The following is a 27500-nucleotide window of genomic DNA, read 5'->3' as shown; positions in this document are numbered from 1 at the left end:
TTGTCTCTTCTTCGCTTGTTACGTGTGAACGTTTCGCTTTGGTTTCAGTCATCGCTCTGCGTGTTTGACATGTGACCAGAGTTAAAGTTTATCCGCCCTCCTGACGTTCTGTTCGTCGTCTCTTCAGACCTCATCGTTCATCTTTGCCGTCACTCTGAACTCATTTCATTTTCACTGAACTTACAGGTGAATCTTTTAGAAACATTTCATGTTTTCATGTCTGATCCGTCTTACTGAGGAGTCACTGCAGTGACCAATCACGTGGCTTCCATGCTGGCAGTGGGCGGGGCTTCAGTGAACATTAAGTACATTTTTATATTATTTCTTTAAATACAAGTTTGCGTAATTTTGTTCTTTTAGTTTTGGTTAAATATGTAAGTGTGATGCTTCACACACACACACACACACACACACACACACACACACACACACAGCAGTGTTTAATGTGTTGAGTCAATGTTTGCTCTCTCTCTCTGGTCTCCATTAAGGCTTAATTAGACTCCAACGTCTCTGTTCAAACACTGAAACCTGCTGCTGTTTCCACACACACACACACACACACACACACACACACACACACACACACACACACACACAGGAGGAGGTGAGGCTGTTCACGTGGACTCTGATCACCGTGTCCTCGCTGGACGTTCAGACCAGAGTGAATCTGTTCAGGTCTTATCTGATAAACCTCAGAGACACTTTCACCACCAGCAGGAGGCGCTGCAGAGCCCCGAGCACTCCATCAGAGCCTCCTGCTCAGCTCACTCCTCCTGGACTTCCTGCACCCTCCAGACCCCCAGCTGCTCCACGGTCCAGGACATCCGCATTCAGCCCTCATCTGGCCCCTCTAAGACCTTCTGCTTCCCTGCTGTCTGCACCCTGAACCTCCCCAACATCCCACCCACCCCTCCAGCCTCGGGACCACCATCATCCACATCAGAAGAACAGACTCTACCAAGATCCCCATCCACAGTACACTGAAGCCATATGAGCCAGTTCACAGCCTGAGACCCAGACTTGGATCTGAACAGACGGAGCCACAAAATTCACTGATTTCTCTCTTTAATTGATAATTACATTAATTATTCAGGTACATTGCAGCCAGAGAGCCGCTGATTGGTCCGTCCAGTCCCGCCGGTGTAGGCCAGGTAATCTGAGATTGGTCTGTTGGTCCGGTGGAGGTGTGGCCTCAGCTGTGAACAAAACAACGGACACAGGTGAGACAGATTTCAGGTTACCTGGGCGGGGCTTAAACAGACACTTGTTCACCTGGATGGGGCTTTAACAGGAAGTGAAACCCTTCCAGTAGAAGTTCTTGCAGCCGGCTTTGCGCTCGCGGGGGGGCAGGTTGTTGGGGGCATCGACTGACCGCTCCAGGTTCATCCTTCCTCCTGTTTCCATGGAAACAACCTCAGCGTCCCGCTGGGCGTCGGCCTCTGGCAGAGACATCTGAGCCAGCAGGTCCTCCACTGCACGTTTACTCCACTCCTGGAACACAGGAAGGACTTCACCGTCAGAGCGGGTCGCACTCTGCGGCTGTTCTGGAGCTTTTGATCGGATCACATGATCTTCCTCAGCACATGATAAAAAATTAACCTTCAGTCTTAACTTTAAGTTCAGTCTTACATGACGAGAAGTCAGAAAAAACAAACGTTTAGCGTCGACATCCGCTGATGAAGACCATGCGGATCATCGAAGGCTAAATGTACCTGTGGAGGGCTGTTGGCTGAGCGCGTTTGCACCTTTACAACCTTTACCTTTATGACGAAGTGAAAGAAGTGAAAGCAGTTTTGACTGAAACGACAGAGTTTGAGGAGCAGCTGCTGGACTTCACACAGCAGCTCAGTTTAAAGGAACATGTTCCATAAACCCTGCAGTCCTGTATGTCCACACCCTGCGGCGTGTCTCACTGCAGGCGGTCCAGCATAAACATTTAGCAGTTAATCGGGCTGAAACAACAACGGAAGCATCTTCACTGTTCATCTGCTCCCTCAGCCTCCCCACACTCCCTCACCGAGTACACTGCATACAATTTACTACTGTAGACTTCCACTGCAGCACAATGCAGAGAGAAATACTGTGCTTTTTGTCTGACAGCTTTAGTGACTGTGCAGACTTCATTGTACAGAAAAATCGACCCAACAGTACATCAAACAGTTGAAATTAGCTCCAAAATATTAATTACACATGAAAGCATCAGTAATAATAATAATGATACTCTAATAATATGACAGTAACATTTCAGCATTATGGGTACTTTTACTTTCGAGATTCTAAGTACATTTAGCAGTTAATATTTACATACTAGTACTTCAATGATGTTTTCAGTGCAGGACCTGTAATGGAGTGTTTTTACAGTCTGGTATTACGTGCATTAACGTTGACTTCATATCTAAACTGGGTCTATCTGAGCACAAAGAACAAAGCCTGATATAAAAAGTCCCATTTAAGACGCGTCTGCCTCAATGATCCCTCAGTCAACATGAACAACAAACATCATCTTCAAGAGGTGAGCAAATAAACACGATAATCTTCATGTTTCCAATAATCCTCGGCTCAGTTTGGTGATGGTGTGCCTCAGGGTTCGATTCTGGGTCCTCTCGATTCTTGGTCGCTGTTTTAGGACTATTATTTTGGTAGGCGTGTTCAGACAGGTTCACAGTTTACTGTCCAATGAGCATCAGTCATTTAAGTACTGATGTGGAAAAGAAAACGAAATCCTCCACAGTCTGCTACAACAGCGGAGGGATGTGAGGACCTGCTGAACTTTCAAACGTTAACAGTAATCTGGGTGTGAGGGGATATAACGTTTTTCCAGCAGAAATGGAGCGTTCTGATTGGTTGTTGGCTCTCTCACCTGTGACAGGAGTCCAGCACTACGAGCTCGTTGTAGCAGCCGGTGGTGACGCAGCTCCAGGTCCAAGTCCTGGTTCTGGTTCTGCTCCTGGTCTCTGTCGAGCTGAGAGGAAACACCTGGACTGCACAGAACCAGCGCCATGAGAGCCAAGACGGCGGGACAACGAACACACTGCATACCTGCCGGATTATCAGAAGGAGAAGAAGAAATGAATCAGGAGGAACCCGAGGAAGAAAAATGAGACACATCAGGAGCGAAGCAGAAGAGACAAAAAGAAAAGCAGAACGCAGGAAGAGGAGAGAGTTCCTACTGTCTGCTGCTCGGGTATCTTCTGCTGGTCCTGGACCTTCTTCTGGTTCTGGGCTTGTCTCTGGTCCTGGTCCTCTGAGTGCTGCTCTTTTGAAGTCTTCTGCTCCTCCCCCTGTGGGTCACATGACGCAGTGAGTTTTATTGACAGCTGGCGGGCTGCGAGGTGATGAAGGAACGCTGACATTCAAGTTAAACAGACGTCCATTAGTCCTTATTGACTTTAAATGGAGTCTGAACAATAAAACAATAAAACTATCAGCAGCAGCAGCGTTCTGCCGCCGCCGGCGCTCATCTACAACAAATACAACGGCAGAATGTCCGGCTGGAGAGGAGAGGAATTAACGGAGCGTTCAGAGGATTAGCAGACTTCATTAGCACTCGCTGATATCTCCATTAAACAAAGAGGCAGCCGCAGCAGAGAGTCGCCCACTCAACATTTAGAGAGAACAAACACGGCCGCCGCTTCACTTCAACAGGGCACAAAAACACTTTATATTAGTCGGAAATGTTCTGCTGAGGAGAGACTGAGTGGATGTGACACCAGGGAATCCCAACAGGGCCAGACGACTTCCAGTGAAAGTTCAGCAAAGTAAAGCAGAAAAACCATCACGAACCCAAAGCTCGACGTCACCTTCAGCCGAACTCCTTCAGGCCAAAGTCGAGTCGTTTGGGATCAGGCGGCCATGTTGGCTCCTTCGGCTGACGTCTGCTCGGGTCAAAGCTCGTTTGTGATCAATGAAAAGATGAAACTGTTCTTTTCATGATGCTGACTGATCGACTCAGAAGCTTCATTCCCCTAAAAGACAAGAGCTTCAGAAAACCAGGAAACTAATCCAGAATAAATGTTGGACATGAAGTCATTAAGATACTTTAGCCCTCGTCCTCAGCGGCTGTCTGCTGAATTGACAGGTCTGATGTGGACTTGTCCAAAGCTGACTGAAGCCGGTGTGGTCCTGAGGGGGTGTCAGGTGTTTGATCAGGTGTTCAGGACTTTCCTCACTTTTAATTAGTTTTCTTTGGAGAATCCTTGACGTGTTCGGTGTAAACGTGTTGTCCGTGGACGGAGTCCCTCAGAGGACAGAAGACAGACGTCCTCCAGGTCGTCGACACTGCAGAACAAGAAGAAAGAGAACATTAATATTAATTAACTGGACGACTTTATCACGTTCCGTTTACGACACAGACTCGAACGCGACGCGGTGCCACGTTACTACACACTGACTGAAAAATCATCTTCATCTTCATCACTTTCTGCACATGCTAATAAACAACACATTAGCAGTGACTGGTTGCCGTGGTAACACATTGCCAAGGAGACTCTGGCATGAACCCAGACACTGGGCATGATGGGAAAGTGATGACATCACACTTCCTCCCTGTGATGCGTCGGCGACAAGCAGGAAAATTTTATTTGAAATTGATCCTTTTCTGGAAAACACAGCAACGAACCAGCTGGAGAAAAATAAACGTCAACGAGTTTATTTCATTTGGTTTTAAAACTTATCATCAGAGAGACGTTCAAAGACCGACGGCCATCTGAACCTTCATGGATCAGCTGCTGAAGCTGGTGGAGATACAGGCTGATCAGAAAAGAAGATGTTTGATGCTTCAAGGGGACGAAGTGAAGCTGCTGCTCAGGATCCAGAAGAATCTTCACGGCAGGAAGAGAAACCAGGTCGACGGGCTGGACTACATCAAACTGCAGCTCCGCCAGTGATGGATTATGGGAACGTATTGATCGTAGCGTGTCAGATAAGAATCAAACAGACGACTTTTCTAACGGTCAACAAGCTGATTTCTTTCATATGATCATGTGGAATATATGTTCAATAAGGTGCACGACGGTTTGAGTCTCCATTGATTGACTGATCTCTCTTTATTGATCTCTCCTGGTATTGATGACCTGCATGGATTTCTTTTTGAATTGCTGTGACGGTGCTTTCTAAACCATGATGCCATATTTCCAACAGATCGTTGTGGAAGCTTTCTGGAGCTCTGGAGTCTACAGTCAAACATTTACCCAGTGATGGAAATCAGGCCTCGCTGGCTCCACCTCCCAAACCAGGACCTCAGAGTCCTGCCTGAGGATCTGAGGCTCAAGATAAAGATCAAGATCAAGATTGCAACCCCCGTGTAGAAGAAAAATAATAAGATAAAATAAACTCACAGGCATAAAAAGTCAGCATTCAAAAGTATATACAATATACATAAAATGCAACGAAAATATACCGAAAATGCAATAAAAATATACATAAAATGCAGTGAAATAGACTGAAATGTAGCGGCAATAAAGTAAGTACAGTGTGTATACTTAAATGTTAAGTACACAGAAGGTGCAGGTGGAGGTGGTCAGAGTGCAGTGTGCAAAAGACGTGTCCTCAGTCTCTCCTCCAATAGGTGGAGTGACTGTGTGCGGCTATGTGGGGGGAATGTGTGTTCGGCAGCGGGGGGGGGGCGCGGTGGGGGAAGGGGTGCGTGTGTGTGTAGATGTGCGTGTGTGACTGCGGGGGGTGAGGTGTGTGTGAGGTGCTGCAGGGGGTGACGGCTCTGACAGCTCCGGGGAAGAAGCTGTCCCTCAGTCTGTTTGTGGTTGTTCGGATGTTCCTGAACCGCGTTCCTGATGGAAGCGGTACAAACAGTCTGTGGCCCGGGTGGCTGGGGTCCGTGGCGATGGATCTTGCCCTCTTCTTGACCCGGCCTGCATATATAGAGTCCAGGTCAGGAAGGGGGCAGCCCAGCTCTGGCTCATATCAGCAGAAACTCAGTGATTATAACTGGAAGCTGAATCATGACTCCTGAGAACTGGTGAACTGATGAAGGTTTACTGGATATTCAAAGGGTGTGTAATCGGTGCTTTGGCGAGTGACTGAGTCCAGGAAGTGACAGGTTTATACTGTGCAGGCAGGTGAGTCTTGATTGCTTGATTGATTGCGTGCAGGTGTGCTCAGGAGGAGGCTGGACCAACCTGTGGGCCACGCCCTGCAGTGAGACAGACTGACATGACAGACAGGAGCAGGAGGGGGAAAAGGAGGAGAGGCTGCAGATCTCCACATGATCTGATCTGATTAATCACTGAAAACCAACAGTTACAATAATCTGAGATGAAACAAAAGCATGAATGAGCTTCGGAGAGAGAAACCAGATTTTTAAAAAAGTTGATAAAACTCTGATCCAGTTCGTTTTCAGATGAGAGGTCACTGTGGAGCATCACACCCTGGATTCTGGCTGCAGGTCTGAATGTTGGACACAAGACGTTTTGATGAAGCTGGGACTTTAAATGATTTCAGACTTGTTTCATGTAGTCGGAGGAACTTTGTTTCTGGCAGATCGTAACTGATGAAACGTGCTTTCTTCACTGGTTTTCAGTGGAACATATATTTGTGTGTCATCTGCATCACAATGATATTAAATGCATTACCAGAGGACCAAGGACGGAGCCTTGAGGACCACCACGGGTCAGAGGGGCCACAGTGAGGCTCCAGTCAGATCAGATCAGTGTAAATTTAAGTAAACAGCCTTTTTTAAAAACCTTCATAGTTTAGAAATGAGTCTAAAATGTTTTAATGTGGATGGTCATTTTGTTGTCGGGCTGCACGTTAACTGTTAGCGTCTGTTAGCTTCACTAAAAACAACCACAAACACTTCGGGTCATCACTTAAACAGTCATGTGACTGACAGAGGTCGTTAACCTCCATCCAGACCCTCCATGTACACACAGCAGGTGTTTAGTAAACAATCGGCAGACATGTTTGTTTGTGGTTATTGCTCTGCGTGCAGCCCAGGAACAAACATAAGCAGAGGAACACAAGTAGACTCTGGGGTCAGCAGATGTGAGGAGAAAATTAAGATCATTGATTTTGGAGGTCTGAAGATTAAAATAAAACCAAATCATTCAAAAGAGGGAAAGTTTCCAGGTGAGGAAGAGGAGGATTTGAAAGCCTTCGCAAACAGGAAGGACACGTTTCACTCAAACATGGATGGTAAATCTCCCTCTAATGTTCTTGTATTTCTCACCTGCCTGTAACACTTTCCTGTTCTATGTTTTAATATTTCAACCTTTTATTAAACCACAGGAGCTTCTTCTGTAAAACAACATGTTTTATTAAATTCAACAAGAATCATATTCACAAAACAAAAATAATGTTATTCCAATTAATCAGAATATATCAGTGGATTTAACCGTGACAGAAGAAGAATATGTACAAGTGAGAAAGACAGCTTCGAGATGATTGGAGGAAAATGTGGGCAGAATGTAAACACTCGTTATTTATTGGTTGGTCTGAATTTCATTTCATTGCTTGATGAACATACAAAGAAAACGTTCAGAGCTCCTGCAGCCATCAGTCAAAGGTAACTACAAGACCCAGAGGGCTTTGCAGAGAGCATCATCCAATCAGAGAGCTCCACACGCTGTTGCCGTGCGGAAAATAAAAACGTGTCAATCTGTGGAGTTCTTCTCATTCACTTCAAGTTTTGTTGCTCCATCTGATGGCTGTCAGGGGAACTGCAGCTTCTTCTTCTGTGGTGTCTCAGCTCTGCCCTCCTCTGGCAGACGGCGGTACTGCAGGTCCAGTCACAGTAGTGGTATTAGTCCTGTTAGTAGTACTACAGCAGCAGGAGTTAGACTTGTACATAATGGCAGTAGTAGTTGTAGCACTCAGTAGTGCCAGCAGTAGCAGTACTCACAAAAGTAGCAGCAGTAGTGCTTACAGTAGTAGAAGTAGCAGTAGTACTTAGAGGTTGTAACTTTTAGTAGAAAATGGTAGCAGACGGAGCAGTGGCCACAGTGTACTTCTAGTTGTAGTAGTAGCAGTAGTAGTAGTAGTAACTGAGTACACTCACAACTACGTCCAATTTCTAAATATTATTGTTTTATAAAAAACTGCATGTAAGTACCACAGTACTGTAGTAGCACTAGTAGTCATAGTAATCGTGGTAGTTCACATAGTACCACAGCTTACTGTTAGTACTCAGATTGATACTAGTCCTATTACTCCTTCAAAAGTAATATAAAAAGCAGAACTGCTGCTAGTACTACTACAGTAATGGTACTGATAGTAGCTGTTTTTTCTAAGTATTTCCAGTACTTTCCTCCACTACATCTCAGAGGGAAGTACTCTTTATTGTAGTACATTTATCAGATACTTTGAAATCTAACATTCACTACTGGACATAGGTCCTCAGAATGTGTACTTGTACTTTGTATACTCATGTAAATTTCACTGCTGGTACTTCTGTAACTGCTGTCTGTGCAGGAATGCTAATGTCACAGTAAAAGTATTTCTGACACTGAGAACTTGCTAGTCTTATTTTAAGGATGTGGTAGTATCAGTTAGTGTGACAGTAGCAGTTACTGAGGTAAAGTAGTACTTACAGCAGTAGTAGTAGTAGTAGTAGTAGTAGTAATAGTAGTAGTAGTGACAGGGTGCTTGTACCATCAGAAACACTCTGAGGTGTCCTGGTTCAGGAGGAGACGGTGGTGAAGAACGCTAAAAGTTTAACTAACAGACCAATCTCATTGACTAGTGATTAAATACTGATCAGAAGTTTGAGGTGTCAGCCAATCAGAAGTGATTCACACCTCCAGCGCAGGTGTGTGCGCAGCAGAAGCAGCACCGTTATCAGCAGCAGGACCAGCAGCGCTCACTGCTGCTTCATGCAGACTCGACAGCGGCTGATCAGGTTTCCTGGAAACGTTCCCGTGTCGGTCTGAGGCCTCGGTTTACTGCAGGACGAGAGACATACGCAGACACGTGAGTGCAGGAGCGAGAGAGAGCAGAGGACAGCCCCCTGCTGGCCCCACAGAGGACTGCAGCCATTACTCTTTATTTCTTTTCAGTATTGATGAAGTATTGGTCCAGTGTCAACAGATCAAAGGACACAAACCAACTAAAAAGTGATGAACATGATGATAAACTGAACACAGTGATGAAGATGTTTGTACCTGACCGTGTCATGTATTTGTACAGGCAGGTGTGTCGTACCTGAACATGTCGTTGGGGTTGAGGGCAGCCAGCCAGTAGCTGTAGGAGTCCATGTAGTAGTTGCAGGTTCCTCTGCCGTGACACTCGATGAAGGGAATCTTCCTGAAATTTTCCAGACAGGATCCAGGAGAGGCCAGAGGCTGACCTGAGCCCTCCGCCCCCACTCCTGTTTCCTACAGATCCACAGCATCAACAGCAGAGGTCAAAGGTCAAAGCAGCGACTCACACACCTCAACAGTTTTAGACCAGAACTCAAATCATAGACCTCCTAAAGCACTCTGATCCACATTCTGAACGGCTTGTTTTTGGTCAAATGCACCGCAGGAAAAAGACTTTGATTCCTCAGCACCTGAACACCTCCATGGGACTCAATCGAACCCGACAGAATTCACTCACCATCACGAAGGAGTATCCAAACCAGAGAGGGTACCAGCCTGAAGGACAATCTGGAATCGAACTGGTCTGACTGTGGACGGCGATCACATTGGCTCTGGCCTCACATACAGTACACCTTAAATCAGGGGGGACACACAAACGGTCCACCTTAAATCATGAGGGACACACAAACGGTCCACCTTAAATCATGAGGGACACACAAACAGTCCACCTTAAATCACAACACATAGTAACACACATGTTCATGGTAAATGCATATTTTTGTAATGCATATTTTGTGTGTGTGTGTGTGTGTGTGTGTGTGTGTGTGTGTGTGTGTTACCGGCTAATGTAATTCCTCAGTGAATCCCCGGAGATGAAGGGCATGCTGCTCGGCAGCAGCTCATCATCGGTGGACAGCCAATAGGAGTAGTCGTTGCGTGAAGCGTAGCGACAGGTGTTGTCAGTGCTGCAGAACAGGAAGGGCATGGTGGTAAAACGAGGCAAACAGCTACCTAAAGTACCTGCAGAGAGAGAGAGAGAGAGAGAGAAGTTTTGTGGTTTGATTAAAGTGCTGATTCTGCAGAAAATAAATGCACAGTTTATGTAATTGGATTGTTAATAATACGATAACGTGCCAGCAGGATGTTTTTTAATGGTGTAACTGGTTGAGATGAATCCGTGTTGAACTACTTTATGAGCTGTTGAGCACTTTAATCTGTATTATTATTAGTTTTATTATCATTATTATTATTATTATGTTTTATAAGAATCATTTTAATGAGGAAAGTCAAAAACATGCAGTGCAATTTTTCCTTATGAAATGTAAAGTTATGAAGAAACATAAAATAAAAATACTCAAATTTAAGTATCTGAAAGCTGTACACGAGTACAGTACTTGAGTAAATGTCTCCACTGGTCTCATGTTACCGAGGTCTTGTCCGTGAGCTCGGTTGTTTCCGTTGATGAACAGCAGTGAGTATCCACTGTACACCTGAGTGGATCCTGCAGGGCATTCTGGGATGAAGAGTTCCTGGCTGTGTCTGGTGAACAGGAAGCCATCCTTCTCCGGTGGGTCCGTGCATGGACCCTGCCGACCCACAGTACCTTTAGCACCAGGCGGACCTCGTGAGCCCATGAGACCTGTGAACACAGGGTGATTTCTGAATGAGATCGGTTCTTCTGGTCCAGGAGGATTCAGCTCAGTCAGCTGCTTTCAGGTCGACGACACCAAACTTTTCGCAGTGACTGATCTGCAGCCTGAAGCAGCGCAAACAGAGTCTCCACCAGTTTGACTCAACTTAAGAAGAACCTTTTAAGAACTGAAAGGCTTTAGGGATGATAACGATCAATGAACTCATACATCAGCAACAGGAAATCAGATGTCTGACCTTTTGGTCCTCGGAGTCCTGGATCTCCCTTATCCCCTTTCAGTCCACAACGACCACCTTGTCCACTTTTGCCAGTCTTCCCTCTGCTGCCCTTAAAACCTGGAACCATAAAACTCAGTTTACTCTGTTTTCCTTTATTGAAAACTGATGTTACACTGTTTCTAAACTGACTTTATACTGTGAGTTCAGTTACACGTAAAGCCTGATGACTGAGACTGAAATATCGTTCCACACTCACCTGGACTTCCAGGTCTCCCTCGGGCCCCTGGCGGTCCCATTTGTCCTGGGGGCCCCTCCTCTCCAGTTAAGCCTTTGTCCCCTACCAACAGCACCACCCCCCCGGATACATCCTCCCCTCTCTGGCCTACAGAGAGTAGTATTCAGTACAACATTCAGTACCAGCATACAGTATTCAGTACAGGGCAGTACTATCGCCAAAGAAAGTGCACTCTAGTATTAGTACCCAGCAGACAGCAGTAGTAGTACTCAGTAGTACTTCATCACAGCAGTACTCAGGTGTGTGTCTGTTGTGATTGGACAGCTTGCTGTCCACTGTGTGATGTCACTGTTACCTCTCCTCCCTGGTGGTCCTGGAGGTCCTCGTGGGCCTCGGTTACCTGAAAGTCCATCCTCCCCCTTCATACCTGAAACACACACAAGAAGCCCGACGTCCACCTGTGAAACGCTGTGTCCAATAAAAACATGATGATTATATTTTACTTTACTTTGTTTGTTGTTGTACTGTTCAATATACTGGTTGTCTGAATGGAGTTCTTACCAACAGGTCCTGTGACACCAGTTTCTCCCATCAAGCCTTTGTGTCCAAATGGGCCTGGTGGTCTGTCTTCACCCTGTCAAGATCAGCTGAATTAGATACTGATTGAATCCTACTTTAGTCAGTACTTCCAGTCTAAGGTTGAAGGTCTAAGATAAACCAGATACTGAGAGTATGTACGTGGATTCAGTTGAATTTCTGTGGTACATTATAACTATGGGATGTGCTGACCGGTGCGCCTTGTGAGCCAGGGTCACCAGAGCAACCAGGTTGTCCTGGGACACCTGTTTCTCCCTTATATCCTTTCTCTCCCTTAAAACCTGGGCCTGGAGGACCTGGAGGACCCCGACAGCCTGGCGGACCTACAGAAAAAAAAGACTATTATTTTCACATGTCGCCATTGTTTCATTTCTCAAAAGTTTAGCAGCTGCATTCTTTTAACCTCAATGTAGAGCGACATACTGTATACTGATTTATGATTATTGGCTGGGAACAAGTCAGAACTAAAAGGCCACAATGGAAGATTTTTCCTTTAGTCCGCTAATTAATCAGCACCTTTACATCTGAACTTTTACCATAAGCCTTCATGGATGGGAACTCCTGAACTGCTCAGATGAATGGAAATCTGCACACCAAAATCAAAAGCTCCAGAACAGAACAGCAACTAAATGGACTTTGTGGTGCAATCAGTCAACTCATCAGCTCATCAATAAACTCCAGGTGCCTCGTCACCTCTGGCTCCTTGTGCTCCGGGGAATCCATTTTCTCCTTTTCCTCCTGCAGTGCAGACTCCCTCCATGCCTGGACAACCAGGAGGACCAGGAGGTCCAGGAGGACCAGGACAACCTGGGTGCCCTCCAGCACCACAGGGACCAGGTGGACCACAAGGACCAGGAGGACCCTTCTCCCCAGCACAACCTAAGGAGACAAGAGGAGGTGGAGAGTAGGTGTTTTATTTCTGCTTCTTTAATTCTGACTGAAAACTAAACTCATACTCACATCTGGGGACTCACCAGGTGTGCCTTTCTTTCCCTCTGGACCCCGGGGTCCCATTCCAGGAGCTGGGGAAAGAAAACAAACAACCAATCAGAAAAGAGAGAAACAAACTACCACTACAGGGGGTTGTGAGCTCAATCTGAAACCTAACTGTTCAGAACAAAACAACACTTTTATCCAATCAGAATAAAGATTCAATCAGATTAATTTTCATCCAGTCCCCCACCTCCCATTGCTCCTTTCTCTCCAGGAGGCCCAGGTATTCCATCTTGTCCCTGGTTTCCTCTTGGACCAGCCGGACCAGGATCTCCAGGAGCCCCCTTGTTACCTGAAAATGAGGATATATTCAACCCACTGAAAGGACCACAATCAGCCTGTTTCTAGAACTCAGAAAGACAGACAGAAGAGCTGTCACTGGACACCACAGTGAAGTCTTTAGATCAGTAGCAGTAGTACTGCTAAGTGATGACATCGGTAATACTGTTACACTGTTTCATGTACCTGTCAGGCCGGTGGGTCCTGGAGGGCCATTTTTTCCTGGAGGACCATCACAACCCTTTTCACCAGGAGAACCAGGAGGACCTGAGACAGACAGACAGGGGGACAGACAGGTAATGGAGGCTTTCATTTATCCTATGGAGGCACTCTATGCTGAGCCTGAACCCTCAAGAATCTGCAGGTTCCTCAGCTTTACGGAGCTTTAGAGTGAGTTTCAGCTTATTGTTTAGCTGTATCTACAAACTGTAGATAAATGACATATGAACTGCACATATGTGTTATAGAAATTCTAATGAATCAGACCTCTGCATCCTCGGGATCCAGGATGTCCTTTGGGGCCACAGGGGCCACAGCCTCCTGGAGGACCAAAGTTTCCAACATTGCCTGGTTTCCCCTTTGGACCCGGAGGTCCAGGACATCCTTGATTCCCCTGAAAGAAGGACAGAGGAAGAGAAGACACTTTATTGTTGTTTCAAATGAAACTTGACTTTAAGGAGCTTTTAAATCTGATATTAAGATCATCGATCCATAGATATTAAAAATGCCTGTGTGTTTGGGGCAAAACTGAAACTCTTCATTTATATGTTTTTTGTTTTTTTGTTTTTTTTTTCAAAACACACTCTGAACATCATGTGTTCATGAAAGAAGGAGAACCATGGCGGTATAGAATAGTTAATGGATTTAAAACGGTAACATAAAACAGAACATCATCTGCATAGAAGGATAACAGGCTCAGGTAAAACACCTTATAATTAATTTATTATCATACATCCCATAAATATGGAGACTCCAACAATCAGATATCTTCTTTGACAACTGGACCTCTAGTTTCACAACTACACCACTAGAACAAGTTTAAACTGATGAATGAGGCAGAGTTCAGAACTATTTTCATTTGATGGTATGTTGTAAATGATTCTTTTGTAAATAGCTTTACTTTTTACTATTTGTTAAACTCGTACTAATGATAAATAAGGGTTAGGGTTAGTCATGTTTGTGTGTCTCTACATGCGTGTGATACCTTCTCTCCTGGAAATCCTTTGGATCCTGGTCCAGGTGGACTTGGTTCTCCTTTAGGACCTTTTGGTCCGTCTGGTCCAGGCCTCCCATCTGAACCAGGTTGTCCACAAGGCCCTGGCAAACCTTTCTCACCTTTACAACCTGGAAGAAAAACGTAGAGACACAGATCATCAAAGAGAGTGAAAATTTGTCCTCTTGAAGTCTACGAACTGTTCCAGAGAGCTAATGCTGATGTTTTAGAACCATAAAGTCTGATTCAGACTATAGCTGTTCTTTTTCAATCTTTAGTGATGCTGCAGAGCTAACTTTGATTTCCTTAAAACCTGCATAGTGTTCCACACATTTCAATTCGGTGTTCAACAATCCAACCAGTCCCTGCAGGTATGGATCATATTTGCGATGAGAAAGTAAAATCCTCTGATAGTTGCCTTTTTAAAATGTCTGAAATGACACAGGTTGTGTTGTGGGCAGTGTTACCTGGCTTCCCCATCTCTCCTGGATCGCCATTGACTCCACAGGCACCAGGAGGACCTTTCTCTCCATCTCTGCCGGGGTCTCCAGGAAGCCCTGAAGACACACACATTCATTAATTGTCAAATTCTAATTTTATTGTCATGGGAAATTATAAAAACATGATGTAAATATGATTATGATGGGCTGGAAGCAACAACATATTCCTTGACTTTTTCATGTAAAGTCCTGCTTTAGGTTTTCAGTGGACGTCAGGAAGAGTAGATTCTACAGTGCTGGTAGCTAATAAGCATGCTAACATGCAAACATTTTCACTTGGTTGCGTTCACCTCGTGGCCCAGCATTTCCAGGTCTACCGTTGCTGCCGTCCGGGCCATTTGGCCCCGGGGGTCCCCTCTCACCTTTAGCACCAGTGAAACCTATGAGCCCTGAAGATGTGACAAGAAGCAGATAGATGAGTCACAGACAGGTACTATATCCAGTGGGTTCAGTTTTGCCATTTTATGGTGGTTATGTCTTGGACTAGCAGAGACTACAGGATGTTACGAAAGGGTCCAACACTGGAACTAAACGGAATAGAGTACCAGCGATTCCAGTTTCTCCAGGATCACCATAAATCTGCACAGCTGTCAGGATTCCTTTAGCTCCGGTTTGTCCTCTGTCTCCTTGTGGCCCTGGAGGCCCCTGAGGACCCCTGACTCCATTTATACCCATCTGACCTGAAATAAAAGCAGGCAGACAGTTACAGTCAGGCAAACTGTTTGACTGAGAGAGAGAGATTGATTCACTGATAGATGAAACCTCTTGGTCCAGGTTGTCCCGTCTCTCCTGGTTGACCATCTTCCCCCGGACCACCAAAGGCTCCAGGAGGACCGTCCTCCCCTCTGATTCCTAAAACACAAATATATATGGATGTTACTACAGTATATTTGTGAGGACACTGCACAAGTTGGTTTGATTTTTAAGTCTACACGTCTAACAAGTCTACAGCCATGGTAGCACTGTGATGCAGGACCTGATAATGGCGCTAGATGGAAAGTCAGAGGATCACCAGAGTTATTTCAGTTTATCCGGAGGGGAACAAGAAAATCTGAACCACATTTCATCACAAGATGATGGCGTGTGTGACCACACGTCCTTACCTGGACTTCCTGGCTCCCCATCAGTCCCTCTCAGGCCCTTCAGTCCAACTCCTCCTACTGGCCCTGGAGGTCCATCGAACCCTGGGGCCCCGTATGACCCCTGAGTCCCCATGGCTCCCACGCCTGGCAGTCCAGGGTCACCCCGCACACCCTTAAGGCCCCGTGCCCCTGCCAGACAATATACCTAGTTAGAGGTGAGTTTTCTCATTTCATTGTGGTTTTAGTTCATTTTACCAAATCCCACAAACTGTCTGCTCAGGAAGTGAGGGGACAGATTCATCACTTTAAAAGGAAAGCTCCAGTTTTTTTGTTAGCTGTTTGGCCCAGTGTTAGATGAAAGAGTGACCATAAAATTCTGTTACAGGGACAAAAACTCTGTTGAAAAATGTTACCTGTGAATCCAATGATGCCCATCTGTCCCTGTTCTCCTTCAGGTCCAGGAGCTCCAGGTAAACACAGTCCAACAAAACCAACAGGACCAGGCACACCATCCAGACCACTACGACCTGCGAGACACTTCAGTTCACTGGGTGCTGTTTCACATGTAACTACAACTCAAAACAAGATGTCTCCATAAAGGAGGTCCAGGTGAGTCAGTTCTTGTCTTTATGTGGACACTTGAGAGTCCATTTGAGGCATCAGCACTAATGGACTCATTTCTAAGTAGTTACTGTATTATCTGTGGGTCCTGGTTCACCAGAACTGGTTCATTAGATCTTAAAGAGCTACCTTTGGGTCCTGGTGGTCCATCTTGTCCTGGAGCTCCTGGAGCTCCATCTGATCCTTCAGGTCCAGTGCCTCCTTGGGGCCCCACAGAGCCATCTTCTCCCTGTGGGCCTGATTGACCCTGCTGACCTGGGAAACCGATACCCCTGTCCCCCTGTGACCACAGAGACCAACGTGAAAGCAGTGAATCAGTACAAGATGAGGAAGACTGCTCAACATGACATCCTTTTAGACCCAACAGTAAAACAGGAAGAGGTGTGATGTTCTTGAGCACCACACTCATGCCATATGGGAGTAATATAAATTCATTAGTGATAAATAATTTCTATGAATAGTTTCCAACCTCTAAACAGTTTTCATCTTAACATTTGAGTCATAATTATGACTCTAAAACTCTGATTGCTCTGACAGTTCTGATATCTGACTGACAAACATGGACACCTCAGACAAAGTCTGTCCACCATTGAACATCCAGAGACACTTAAATACAAAGCACCTGGGATGTGCTTGGAAGCCAAAATAATCTTTTCTAAGGAAACGGGATGGGCTTCAGGCACAACAGAACATCATCCAACATTAACATCTCAGTCAAAAGCCACTTACTGACTGAGGTCAGAACACAGCGAGCGTCTGTACACGACAACGACGACCTCATTTCTGTGTTGAGAGGTTTCATATTCATCTTATGTTGAGGACTTCCTGTCTGTGTGTGTCAGCGTTACCTTGGAGCCCGGCATTCCTGGGGGTCCTGATGGCCCTGCCCGTCCTTTGATACCAAGACTTGGTAATCCTGGACCTCCTGGAACACCTTTAAGTCCTGAACCAGACAAAAACAAGACAAAATATTCCTGTTATTAATCATGTTCCACTCATTGAAACTCTCAGCTGACTTCAATGTTCTTTAAAATCCTGACCTTTGACCCCTGGGAAGCCTGGAGGGCCCTGAATTGAAAATCCTTCATCTCCTTTTTCTCCCTTTAGACCAACAAACCCTGGGCCACCTGGAGGTCCTGTCACACCTGAGACCAAGGAAGACAGCAGGTAAGTCAACAGGTAAACAACCAGAGAGCTGCAGGTTTCATGTTGGGTTGAATCACTGAGTTTTTGTTTGTTTGGTGATTATATGGAAATAGTGTGTTATGTGTTGTTGATTTTATGACAGAATCAAACCAAACCAAGCTGGAACAAAGCAAGCAACAAAGCCACAGTAGATGGATCTGTCTCACCGTCAGGTCCAGGGTTTCCAGATAAACCTTTCTCTCCTTTCTGTCCTGGATCTCCTGGAGAGGTTCTGATTTCTCCTGGAGAACCTTTTTCCCCTGAATGAACATACAGACAGACAGACGAGTTGTTATCAGTTCCACCAAAGAGACCGTTCACCTCTGAACTTCTCACATGCATCCATCCATCCATCAGTTGCTGCAGAGACAGCATGTATTCACGTCTGCATCCAACACAAAGTCAGTCTCATCAGTCATTCAGTTTTATGTCATCAAGCTTTCAGAAATCTCAGTCTGACCTTCATCTCCTGGAACCAAACATAGGACCAAAATATTTTGGTTAGTTAGGAGTGACTTCCTGCTCTGAGACGCTTGATGTATGTGCCTTTGACCCCCTTCAGTTCAGACACTCTCACCTGGTTTTCCAGGATCTCCTTGCTGTCCCAGGACTCCCACATTGCCTTGAAGTCCTGGAGGTCCTGGAGCCCCAATTCCAGGAGGTCCTGAAGGTCCCATCTGTCCTAATAATCCTCTGGGTCCAGTCTCCCCGAGCGGTCCCCTGTCACCTTTTGGCCCCAGAGGCCCCTGAGAACAGCATTAGAGACAAACGTACCACGTCTGTTATCTGACAATGTGTTACAGACATTACCCTGATACAATCACTGGCCCCCTCATGAGAGGTCTGGACTGGACAGAAGGTCTCTCTGGACCATGTATCTGATACTCACAGGGTTTCCTTTCTCTCCCAGAACACCTTTCAGTCCTGGAACTCCTCGACGTCCATATGTCCCCTCAAAACCCGCTGGTCCTGGCCCCCCTCGTTCCCCATCCTCACCCTTCTGCCCCACCCTCTGCATGATCCCAGGGTCACCAACAGGTCCTGGGGGCCCTGTGAGGCCGGGGATACCAAAGGGTCCCTAAAGACAGAACAACAGACAACCAGATGTACAAAGAGACTACGATTCAATCAGAAACCGTTCTACCAGAACCTCTTATACCTTAAACTTGGATTTGCTCCACACGCTCTCTGACTGGACAGAGAAATGTGCAGCACTGTCACAGGTTGGTCAGATCAAGCTCAGCAAGAGGTCAAAATTCATGTTTCAATGTGAATGTTAGATCTGCACTCAGACAACTGCAAAATTTTCCTTATTGTGAATTTATCACAAAATGCTCCAATGACTACAAATTCCTAATAGCTCATTCCACCACTGATGGACCACCAAGGAGAAGAGTTTGGATTGAGATTTCCTCCTCCCCAGTGACATTGATTGTAGTGAACAAGAAGGCTCATAAACATGAACTTAATGCAGCAACAGGGGTCATCGACCACGATGCCCTGACTTCGAGCAGACTAAGTACAACAGTGAACAGAAGAAGAGTTCTTCCATCATCCCGTTTGAGATATCACTGAGGCGGTCGCCTGGTGGGAAGGACAAAGGACGGAGGAATCTATATGTGATAGAAGAGTTTATGGAGGTAGTTAGCAAGCTCACCTGTGGACCAGTTGGTCCTGCAATACCTTTAACCCCTTTGTGACCTTTGGGTCCTGGAAAACCAATTGAACCTGGAGACAGAATGATATCACACACAGACAGGTGAGTTTTACCTGCTCGTCATCTTTACACTGAATCTGACTCTGGACCAGATCCTGCTGTCTGCTGGTCTGGTAACTGTGAACAGGTTTCAAGTTTCACTATTCAGTAACAATGTGAATTAATCATATACAGCTGAAGTTACGATGGTGTGTAGTTAACATTTTCCAGTTCCTGGTTATCTTCACACTGTGTCTACTTTTCTTTGGTATGTAACGGACCTTTATGTCAGAAGGCTCTCAGAGCATCTAGCTGTCACTCTGACAATCACAGGACCAAAGGTTCATTTGACAAAGGTGGAGTCAGGTGTGGTTCTTACCTCTCGCCCCGTTTTCACCTGGTTCTCCTGGTTTACCTGGAGGTCCAGGAGGGCCAAAAACAACTTGACAGACTGTGCACACCTCCCCCTTCTCACCTGACAAACACCAATCAGTCAATTACTATATGCAAAACACTCTGGCCTCTTGGGTTAGCTCAGTCTCTTCCCAGAAAGAAGATCCTGGTTTGAATCAATTGACAGGCAGAATGGGTGGATGGAAAAAAGATGAAGGAATGTTGGTCTGCACCTGTACCTTCACCTGATGTCTGGAAAAGTTGGACCCTGAGGCCAGACCAGTTGTGAAACAGATATCTAGATTCCTTTGACATGAGTGTGTTGAAATATTGTTGAATATTTGTTGATTGTTATAGATTCTGCTGTATAGGTCATTTTGTGTCTTTATTAATTTTCTCATTCCAAACTTTCACTGAAAATCTGCTGTTTCAACCTCGAGTGAAGCTCAGGTGCAGGTCAGACTACAGAAACACGACTAGTTTATCATCTATCATGTATTATAATGTCATGTGACAAAATAACTCCTGCTTCCTCTCACCCTTCACTCCATCCTCCCCTCTGGTTCCAGGAAGTCCCATCAGTCCATTTGCACCTTTACTTCCTGGAAGACCAACATCTCCCTGAATGAAATCTGACAGACAGAAGGCAAAAACTAATCAGACAGACTCAGAGGTGTTGCAAGGTGTATTTTTTTTTCTTTTGGTGAAGCAAAGCTCGCAGTTTCCCCCTGCTTCCAGTCTTTGTGCTAAACTAGGTAAACCACATGATGGACACTCACATCTTCTCATTCAATCTTTACTGAAACCGTCCTGCAAATAAATGTTGGACTATTTCTTTAAATCTATATAAAATTATTAGGATGATCAGAGGCTGAGAGGTCAAACCATTTCAAAATCACAGATTTGTCTGAAAGTCTTTTACAGTCTGTACAACATTTGACTCCCCCGTCCTCAGATATTGGATTCAGATGAAGACAAACTATTTGAGGCTAAGCGTAGAAGTAGAAGTCTTTTGGAGTGAAGACTGGATCAGAGACTTCCAGGTACCTCGACAAAAAGACTTGGACAGAGAAATACAAACACACAGGAGGCAGAACATCACCCGGTATTCCTGGTTCTCCTGGTTCTCCGTCAACTCCAGGACCACCTGGGAGTCCAGTCTGTCCCGGGGGTCCAATGATCGTGGGTGCTGGCTCTCCTGGATCTCCTTTGGTTCCAGTGGAGCCAGTCGGCCCCTGGGGGCCCGGTGGACCAGGGCGAGCCACACCTTGAGGGAAGACGAGCATGCTTTATTTAGAGGCTTCATATCATTACAGAGGAACCAAATTACAGATATGAGTCCTGACATGTTCACAGATTCAGAAATATTAAGTTATTATTTTTTTTTATATGTTTGTACTTTACTTACTTAATAAAGTATTTGTACTTCTACATATCGTAATTCTACTACTGTCAACTCTACATAAATAAATAAAGACAGCCAAAGATCAGGAACATCAATGTGTAGAAGAACCGACTGTCCTGACATCTAACAGAAATAAGGAAGATAGATGTGTTCTCTTCTTGATTTTGGGACAGAGAGAGACCAGGTGGAGTGTACCTGCTTCGCCCTGCAGTCCAGGAAAACCTATGAGTCCTGAAAGAAAGCAGAGAGGAGCATTACTGTCCATCCGTCAATGAGCTACAGCCGTTTATCTTAAACACATTATGATTCAACCAATGTTTGCATGGACACACTTGAATCAGAATCAGAATCAGAATCAGAAAAAGCTTTATTGCCAAGTACGCTTTTACACATACGAGGAATTTTTTCTGGTGAAATTGGTGCATGTAGATAATCCAGGACAACTCGTCTTATCCTGGAACATTTTCTAAAGAATTTTATCAAACTCTTTATGATTTTTATTATTAATCTATCCTGAATTCTGTTTCTGCACTGATAAAAGAGATAAATGAACCTCGACTGTTCTGAGACACAAACATTTACAACGAGACAAAACAACTTCACTTTTCGGTTATTAGCCTTCAGGTTTCAGTCCAGGTTGTTTTGGTGATCTTCAAGAAGGTGGACTCCACCAGTAACAATGAAAACTACCATCCAGGAACTAAACATCTGACCATAAATAAGAACAACTCTGAGTTTTAACCTGTCCTGTTGGACTCTGTACTACCTTGTTCTCCAAGGACTCCAGGGGGTCCGCGGATCCCGGGGACACCGAGCTGGCCTTTAAGGATAATGTGATTCCAGACCATCTGATACAAACACACAAACAGATATTTAACAGATGTGTTGCTGCTTTAAAACAGGCAGGAAGTGTGCTGTCAGCTCTTAACTGCAGAGGATTCATCTATTAGAGCACCTTGAACACGATGAAGCAGCAGATATAATTATTCACCTTCCATGTAAACCACAGTGTCACCGTCGTAGAGGAGAGGAGCACTCAGGTTTCAAGGTGTAAAAGGACCGTCTTGTTCCCTCTTATTATGTGGTTTTGTTGTTTTAGCAGAAAAACTCCTTTTTTATATAAAAATTCACTGTCTTTGAGGTGAAAATGATCAATACCCCAACACAGAATCACCTGATGTCTTGTTTTTATAGGACAGTATATTTATATGTGAACCATCTTTGTTGATTGTTCTTGGACATGTTTTAACATTTAGGTGATCTTCTTCACTTTATGCTGCACCTGCTGAACCTGGTCCAACCACTCTGATTCAAGAAAGAGGTCTGCAGGTCTCACTAAGTGTCTCACTGAGTGTCATTCTTCTGCATATGACCACAGTGAAATGTCTGTTCCCTGTATTCAGGTAGGCTTTCCTCGTTCTGCGTTCTTGTTGTTACTTTTATGTGTGTGGGTTTGTTTTTATCAACTTGGCTCTTATTTTGGTAGAACAGGACATCTTTCCTGTCAGTGTTAATATTTTACAAAGCAGAGAAAAGAAAACAGCAAAGCAATAGTCAAGACTTCAGGCTCACCTCTCCTGGAAGACCTGGAAAACCACGATCACCTTTCTCTCCCTAAAAACACACATCAGAAACAGTCAGTACTGAGTGTACTACTGCAGTTATACTTCTTGTACTTCATACAGTACTCACCCTGGCTCCGTCAATGCCTGGAGGACCGAGGAACCCACGATCCCCGACGTCTCCCTGCAGACACACAACTCAAGTGAATGTTATGTCTGTAGCCCAGAATCAGCGATCAGTCTCAGACTCCCTCCGTCACTACAGGCTGTGTGTTGGGTATGTTTCAGTCACATCTCCTTTAATCAGGGTTTCAGATTCCAGGAGGCTTTTCTCTGAGATTCTGACTTCTGAAACTGGCATGAGATCAGCTGACAAATACTCACCACTCTGCTGGTCTGCTGAGCAACAAAAACCACTCCTGATCCTACAGAGCTGGTTCAGAGTGGAGCTTCAGTAAAGACTGCGATACCGAATGTTAACCACACAGCAGACCACTGACAGGGTTCAGTTTGGACTTGAACTGAAATGTTTGGAGACTTTGAACAAACCAGCTCTGGTGCAGCCGGCTTTGGTTTCAGACTTGTTGTGGTTTTGGTTCTGGTTCCGGAGTGCACGTGCTCCAGTCCAGCCAGTAGCAGATGGACACTTCAGGAAGATTTGCATCTGGTTTTTGGTTGTCCTAATAAAGTAGACTGCTTCCATTAGCAGGTTAGTTAGCTTTCCTGTTAGTTTAGCCTGTTACCTGTTCTCCCAGCTCTCCAGAGACTCCATCCTTCCCGGGCTTACCCTGAAACACAAACAACCAACGTGTTAGACCAGGATTACAGCTGTTCAGGTTCCTGATGAGGTTCAGATCAAACCACAAGATGAATAAATAACCATAAAATACAACATTCAGATACTCGTCAAGCTTGATTCCAGGTTTCTGTTTAGGTCATGAGATAAAATGGATTAATGGTTATAGATCCTTGGGTCTCTTTCTCTCTCTCTTACTAGTGTGCCAGGATCACCTCGATCGCCCTGCCCTCCTTTAGCCCCCAGCTTGCCTGCCACACCCTGAAGAGGAAAACAAACGCACACAATCGAAATCACGAGTCAGTCAAAACAATCTTTATCAGGGTTATTGTTGCTGTGGTGGATGAGATAAGTTTAGGACTCTGTCTGACTGACAGACAGACAGACAGACAGACAGGTTGTCAGACTGTGAGATAGCTTTGCTTACGGGAAGTCCACGACAACCTTTCAGTCCAACTTCACCTGGTTCACCCTGAAATACACCAACAAAGAATATCAGTAAAAACAGACAGACAGATGGACAGAGAGAGAGACAGACAGATGGACAGAAAGACAGACAGACCTTCAGTTCTTTGGGTCCTTCAGCGTACAGTTTGATTCCTTTCTGTCCAGGAATCCCCGGTGGACCACGGTCACCCTGAAACCCAAACATCGCTGATGATGATGACAGTGGTGATGATGGTGGTGATGATGGTGGTGATGATGGTGGTGATGATGGTGGTGGTGGTGGTGGTGATGGTGGTTATGATGGTGGCGATGATGATGGTAATGATGGTGATGGTGGTGATGGTGGTGATGATGATGGTCTTGGTAATGGTGGTGATGGTGTTGGTGATGGTGTTTCACAGGTTAGAAATGTTTGACTGGCTGTCTCGTATCACAGCTGTCTGCTCACATTACAGTCAGAGTGTGAGTTACCAGGTGACGTGACTTGAATGTATAACCTGGGAATTAGCTTTAGCACAGCTCACCCTCTGTCCTCTGGGACCCGGGATCACAGGACTGGGACCCTCCTGACCCTGAAGCAAAAACATGGCGTTAGCATGACCAGACAGAACCTCAGGCCTTCAAACGTGTGGTGGAGTTTTTGTAAATAAAGTCCCTCATGTGTCACTCCAGAACTCATATCTATCTGCTGTGCTGGTCCTGTAGGAACATCTTTGAGAGGAACTTGTTTTTTGAGGTCAGAGTCTGATGTTTCTGAGGACACTAACCTTCTCTCCTGGTAACCCCGGCAACCCTGGAGTTCCCTGAATTAAAAAAAAAAACAATGACAGCTGATGTCAGCTGACTCAACCACTGACCACTGGGAACATTTAAAAGTTCGACAGGTTCAGATCTGAAGCATACAGGAAGTCCGGTGGATCCTGGTGGTCCTGGCAGGCCTGGTGCACCCGAATCTCCACTCAGCCCCTAAAACACAAACAGCAAATCAGAGCTTACTCTCCACCAGCCAATCACATAACATTTCTAATCATTGTGTAATTAATTGTTTTCATTCATTCACATCTTCTAAAATGTCAGGACAAATATTCACGTAGACATTATTTTGATAAACTGACCACATTTAAATACACAAATGATTAAGTACTACAGACGTGAGTTACTGACACAATAACAGCTGTTAGAGGACAGTTATGAGTCTGGATCATATTGTCCATCATCACTGCTGGTTGGTGTGAAATGCATGCTGGGATACTACAGCTCAGCTACCAAAGCGTCCTGCATGAAACAGTTAACGGAGCATTTAAAGTTCATGTTCTCAACAATGGCAGGAGGAGCGTTTGACTCGTCTGAATGACAAAATGTGTGACAGGAACTGACGTCTCCTCCATCTGGTCCTTGTGGTCCTGTTGCTCCTTTAATAGCCTGAGTGATGGGATAGACAAACGTGTCTCCCTGAAACCAGAAACAACCAGAACCAGTCAGAAGCCGACACTGTTAGAAAGAACGAGCCTTAAAGAAACAGACAGGCTCGACATCAGTTTTTTGATCAGTGTTTGAAGGCAGGTCTGAATATGTTCAGGTGTGTGCTCTCACCTTTGGACCTCGTCCTCCTGGTTCACCCTGAAACACAAAACACAGTTAGCTTTAGCTTCTCAGAGCTAATTAACTTAGCTTTGGTGTAAAGTGGTTAAAATGTTTTTCACTAAATTACAGAACAGAGGAAGTCCTCACAGCGTCCAATCACTGCTCTGCACAGGAAGGAGGCAGAACTTACCTGAAGGCCGATTGGTCCTGGAGCCCCAGGGAAGCCTGGGTAACCAACATCCCCCTGGAGGACACCAATAAATACATCAATCAAACAGTGTGTGTGTATCATCACGTGATTTCTGTTCCAGGAGATGAATCATCTCTACCTTAGTCCCGTTGCATCCTGGGAGTCCTGGTCGACCCAGGGGTCCTTCGTGCCCGGGGAGTCCCTGAGAAACACACAATGTGTTGATAGTTCTAAGCTAAACAAAGATCTATATTTACGTTTTCAAAATAGTTTTAAATACTTTCAATCGTCTCAGTGTTTGAATTGTGGTATTTGAATAAAGTTTTGATCTTCAAACTTGAACAACTTGGTCTCTGTCCTGGATAGGAGATCATTCACAGTCTAAATTATTGATATGTTTCACGTTCTCGCTCTTCTACATTCTTTATGTTCTATGAATGGACATTAATGCTTCTTACCGGCAGTCCTGGAGGTCCTGGGAAACCTGGTTTTCCTGGAAGACCCTGGAGAACACAGAGAGACAGACTGATGCTTCATTTGACAGGATGGATCCTTCACTCATTTTATCTGTTTACAAAGAATCTGTCAGGACCAACGTTAACTAAACGTGACAAAAATTATGCTCAAGTAAGAGATATTAATGATTCATCATCATCATCATCATCATCATCAGTCATACCCGAGAGCCCTTCAGTCCTGAACCTCCTGCTGGTCCCTGATCACCCTGAGGACGAAAGGAGACAAGAAAAGAAAAACAATCACACACAGGCTTTTTTGAGCACTTTGATACTCACGGTATTTCTAAAGCATCTGAACCTGCTTCATAACCCAAAAGAGATTTCACATTAACACAACGATCAGACAAACACAACTTCATGACGCGAGAATTTATTTTTAAAAATAAAAAGAGGACTGAGGAGAGAACCCTGAGGAACTCCACCGGCTGCTAAGGTCAAATAATGACAATGATAATCATCACTTTCATCAAAACATGTCTACTGGTTATTACCTTTTCTCCAGGTGAGCCCTGAGCGCCTTCGTTTCCAGGGTAACCAATCACTCCGGGAAGTCCATCGTATCCAAGGTAACCAGGTTCACCCTGCAGAGGTCAAAAACACGGGTAGATCTCATGAGGTGTAGAACAGATCCTGGGTCAGTTAACCAGGTGAACTCAGGTGACTTCAGATTAACAGGTAACTCCAGCTCGTCCTCACTAGAAAACGGTTCGGCCTGGTTAGACAGCGACCTCTTGTGGCTATAGTGATTAAGACAGGAGCAAAGGAGGAAGTCAGGTGACCTGACAGGCGTCAGGTAGTATAAAGAACAAGGAAGTCCACATGTGGAGGAAGGTGGAGCGGATGGATAAGTCAAACAAACACAGGACGTTCGGGCAGGAGATGGCTGTTCATGTCCGAGTGAAGCCGAAAGGAAACGCTGACGTATTTTAACTTAAGTTACACAACGTATGGAAGAGAAACGTTCTCATTTTAGCCCATAGATCCTCATCGAAACCAAAGCAAAGTGCAACTCCTTCATAGCATTAGCCAGCGAGGGTCCGGTACAACGAGGGTCCAGTACAACGAGGGTCCGGTACAACGAGGGTCCAGTACAACAAGGGTCCGGTACAACGAGGGTCCAGTACAACGAGGGTCCAGTACAACAAGGGTCCGGTACAACGAGGGTCCAGTACAACGAGGGTCCAGTACAACAAGGGTCCGGTACAACGAGGGTCCAGTACAACGAGGGTCCAGTACAACAAGGGTCCGGTACCCCTGCAGCTGATACTCTCTAACGGTCATATACGTCATTCATTCAGGTAAA

At 45.2% G+C, this 27500-nt stretch overlaps 2 protein-coding genes across 5 annotated transcripts in view; both read right to left on the bottom strand.

The window, feature by feature from the left end:
• Positions 1-1059: 1059 nt before the first annotated feature.
• Positions 1060-3412, bottom strand: sst1.2 (somatostatin 1, tandem duplicate 2). The gene is made up of 4 exons (XM_076735713.1): positions 3171-3412; positions 2861-3039; positions 1273-1491; positions 1060-1196 (listed from the first exon to the last, which is right to left on the bottom strand). The coding sequence occupies exons 2-3, from the start codon at positions 3035-3037 to the stop codon at positions 1285-1287; spliced, it is 384 nt and encodes a 127-aa protein (XP_076591828.1). The 5' UTR covers positions 3038-3039; positions 3171-3412; the 3' UTR covers positions 1060-1196; positions 1273-1284.
• A 3839-nt stretch (positions 3413-7251) lies between these two features.
• col4a3 (collagen, type IV, alpha 3) overlaps positions 7252-27500 on the bottom strand; it is a 25635-nt gene continuing 5386 nt past the window's right edge. The window contains exons 3-54 of one of the 4 annotated variants that reach the window (XR_013077408.1): positions 26689-26778; positions 26359-26403; positions 26138-26182; positions 25819-25881; positions 25680-25733; positions 25499-25525; positions 25283-25357; positions 24809-24871; positions 24673-24708; positions 24430-24477; positions 24021-24095; positions 23886-23930; positions 23657-23719; positions 23406-23450; positions 22793-22846; positions 22673-22714; positions 21867-21948; positions 21296-21331; positions 20798-20962; positions 20235-20327; positions 19682-19777; positions 19264-19334; positions 18496-18684; positions 18184-18352; positions 17774-17866; positions 17462-17566; positions 17270-17364; positions 16551-16701; positions 16214-16327; positions 15822-15989; positions 15481-15570; positions 15264-15398; positions 15009-15107; positions 14686-14775; positions 14210-14349; positions 13492-13618; positions 13192-13272; positions 12917-13018; positions 12708-12755; positions 12427-12612; positions 11926-12056; positions 11698-11770; positions 11492-11563; positions 11158-11283; positions 10920-11018; positions 10459-10671; positions 9872-10052; positions 9550-9664; positions 9154-9326; positions 8751-8894; positions 8544-8627; positions 7325-7730 (exon numbers count right to left, since the gene is read on the bottom strand). Coding sequence is in view for 1 of the 4 variants with exons in the window: in XM_076735554.1 (XP_076591669.1) it covers positions 8813-8894; positions 9154-9326; positions 9550-9664; positions 9872-10052; positions 10459-10671; positions 10920-11018; positions 11158-11283; positions 11492-11563; positions 11698-11770; positions 11926-12056; positions 12427-12612; positions 12708-12755; positions 12917-13018; positions 13192-13272; positions 13492-13618; positions 14210-14349; positions 14686-14775; positions 15009-15107; positions 15264-15398; positions 15481-15570; positions 15822-15989; positions 16214-16327; positions 16551-16701; positions 17270-17364; positions 17462-17566; positions 17774-17866; positions 18184-18352; positions 18496-18684; positions 19264-19334; positions 19682-19777; positions 20235-20327; positions 20798-20962; positions 21296-21331; positions 21867-21948; positions 22673-22714; positions 22793-22846; positions 23406-23450; positions 23657-23719; positions 23886-23930; positions 24021-24095; positions 24430-24477; positions 24673-24708; positions 24809-24871; positions 25283-25357; positions 25499-25525; positions 25680-25733; positions 25819-25881; positions 26138-26182; positions 26359-26403; positions 26689-26778 (4860 nt within the window). In the remaining 3 variants the exon portion in view is untranslated. Of the gene's footprint in view, positions 8895-9153; positions 9327-9549; positions 9665-9871; positions 10053-10458; positions 10672-10919; positions 11019-11157; positions 11284-11491; positions 11564-11697; positions 11771-11925; positions 12057-12426; positions 12613-12707; positions 12756-12916; positions 13019-13191; positions 13273-13491; positions 13619-14209; positions 14350-14685; positions 14776-15008; positions 15108-15263; positions 15399-15480; positions 15571-15821; positions 15990-16213; positions 16328-16550; positions 16702-17269; positions 17365-17461; positions 17567-17773; positions 17867-18183; positions 18353-18495; positions 18685-19263; positions 19335-19681; positions 19778-20234; positions 20328-20797; positions 20963-21295; positions 21332-21866; positions 21949-22672; positions 22715-22792; positions 22847-23405; positions 23451-23656; positions 23720-23885; positions 23931-24020; positions 24096-24429; positions 24478-24672; positions 24709-24808; positions 24872-25282; positions 25358-25498; positions 25526-25679; positions 25734-25818; positions 25882-26137; positions 26183-26358; positions 26404-26688; positions 26779-27500 lie in introns of all 4 variants that reach the window. The other 3 variants (XR_013077407.1, XR_013077406.1, XM_076735554.1) reach the window with 3 other exon arrangements.

The sequence above is a fragment of the Chaetodon auriga genome, chromosome 7, assembly GCF_051107435.1.
Source record: "Chaetodon auriga isolate fChaAug3 chromosome 7, fChaAug3.hap1, whole genome shotgun sequence".
Lineage (NCBI taxonomy): Eukaryota > Metazoa > Chordata > Actinopteri > Chaetodontiformes > Chaetodontidae > Chaetodon > Chaetodon auriga.
The sequence above is the reverse complement of the archived record's forward strand: the minus strand, read 5'-3'. Positions and strand labels throughout refer to the sequence as shown.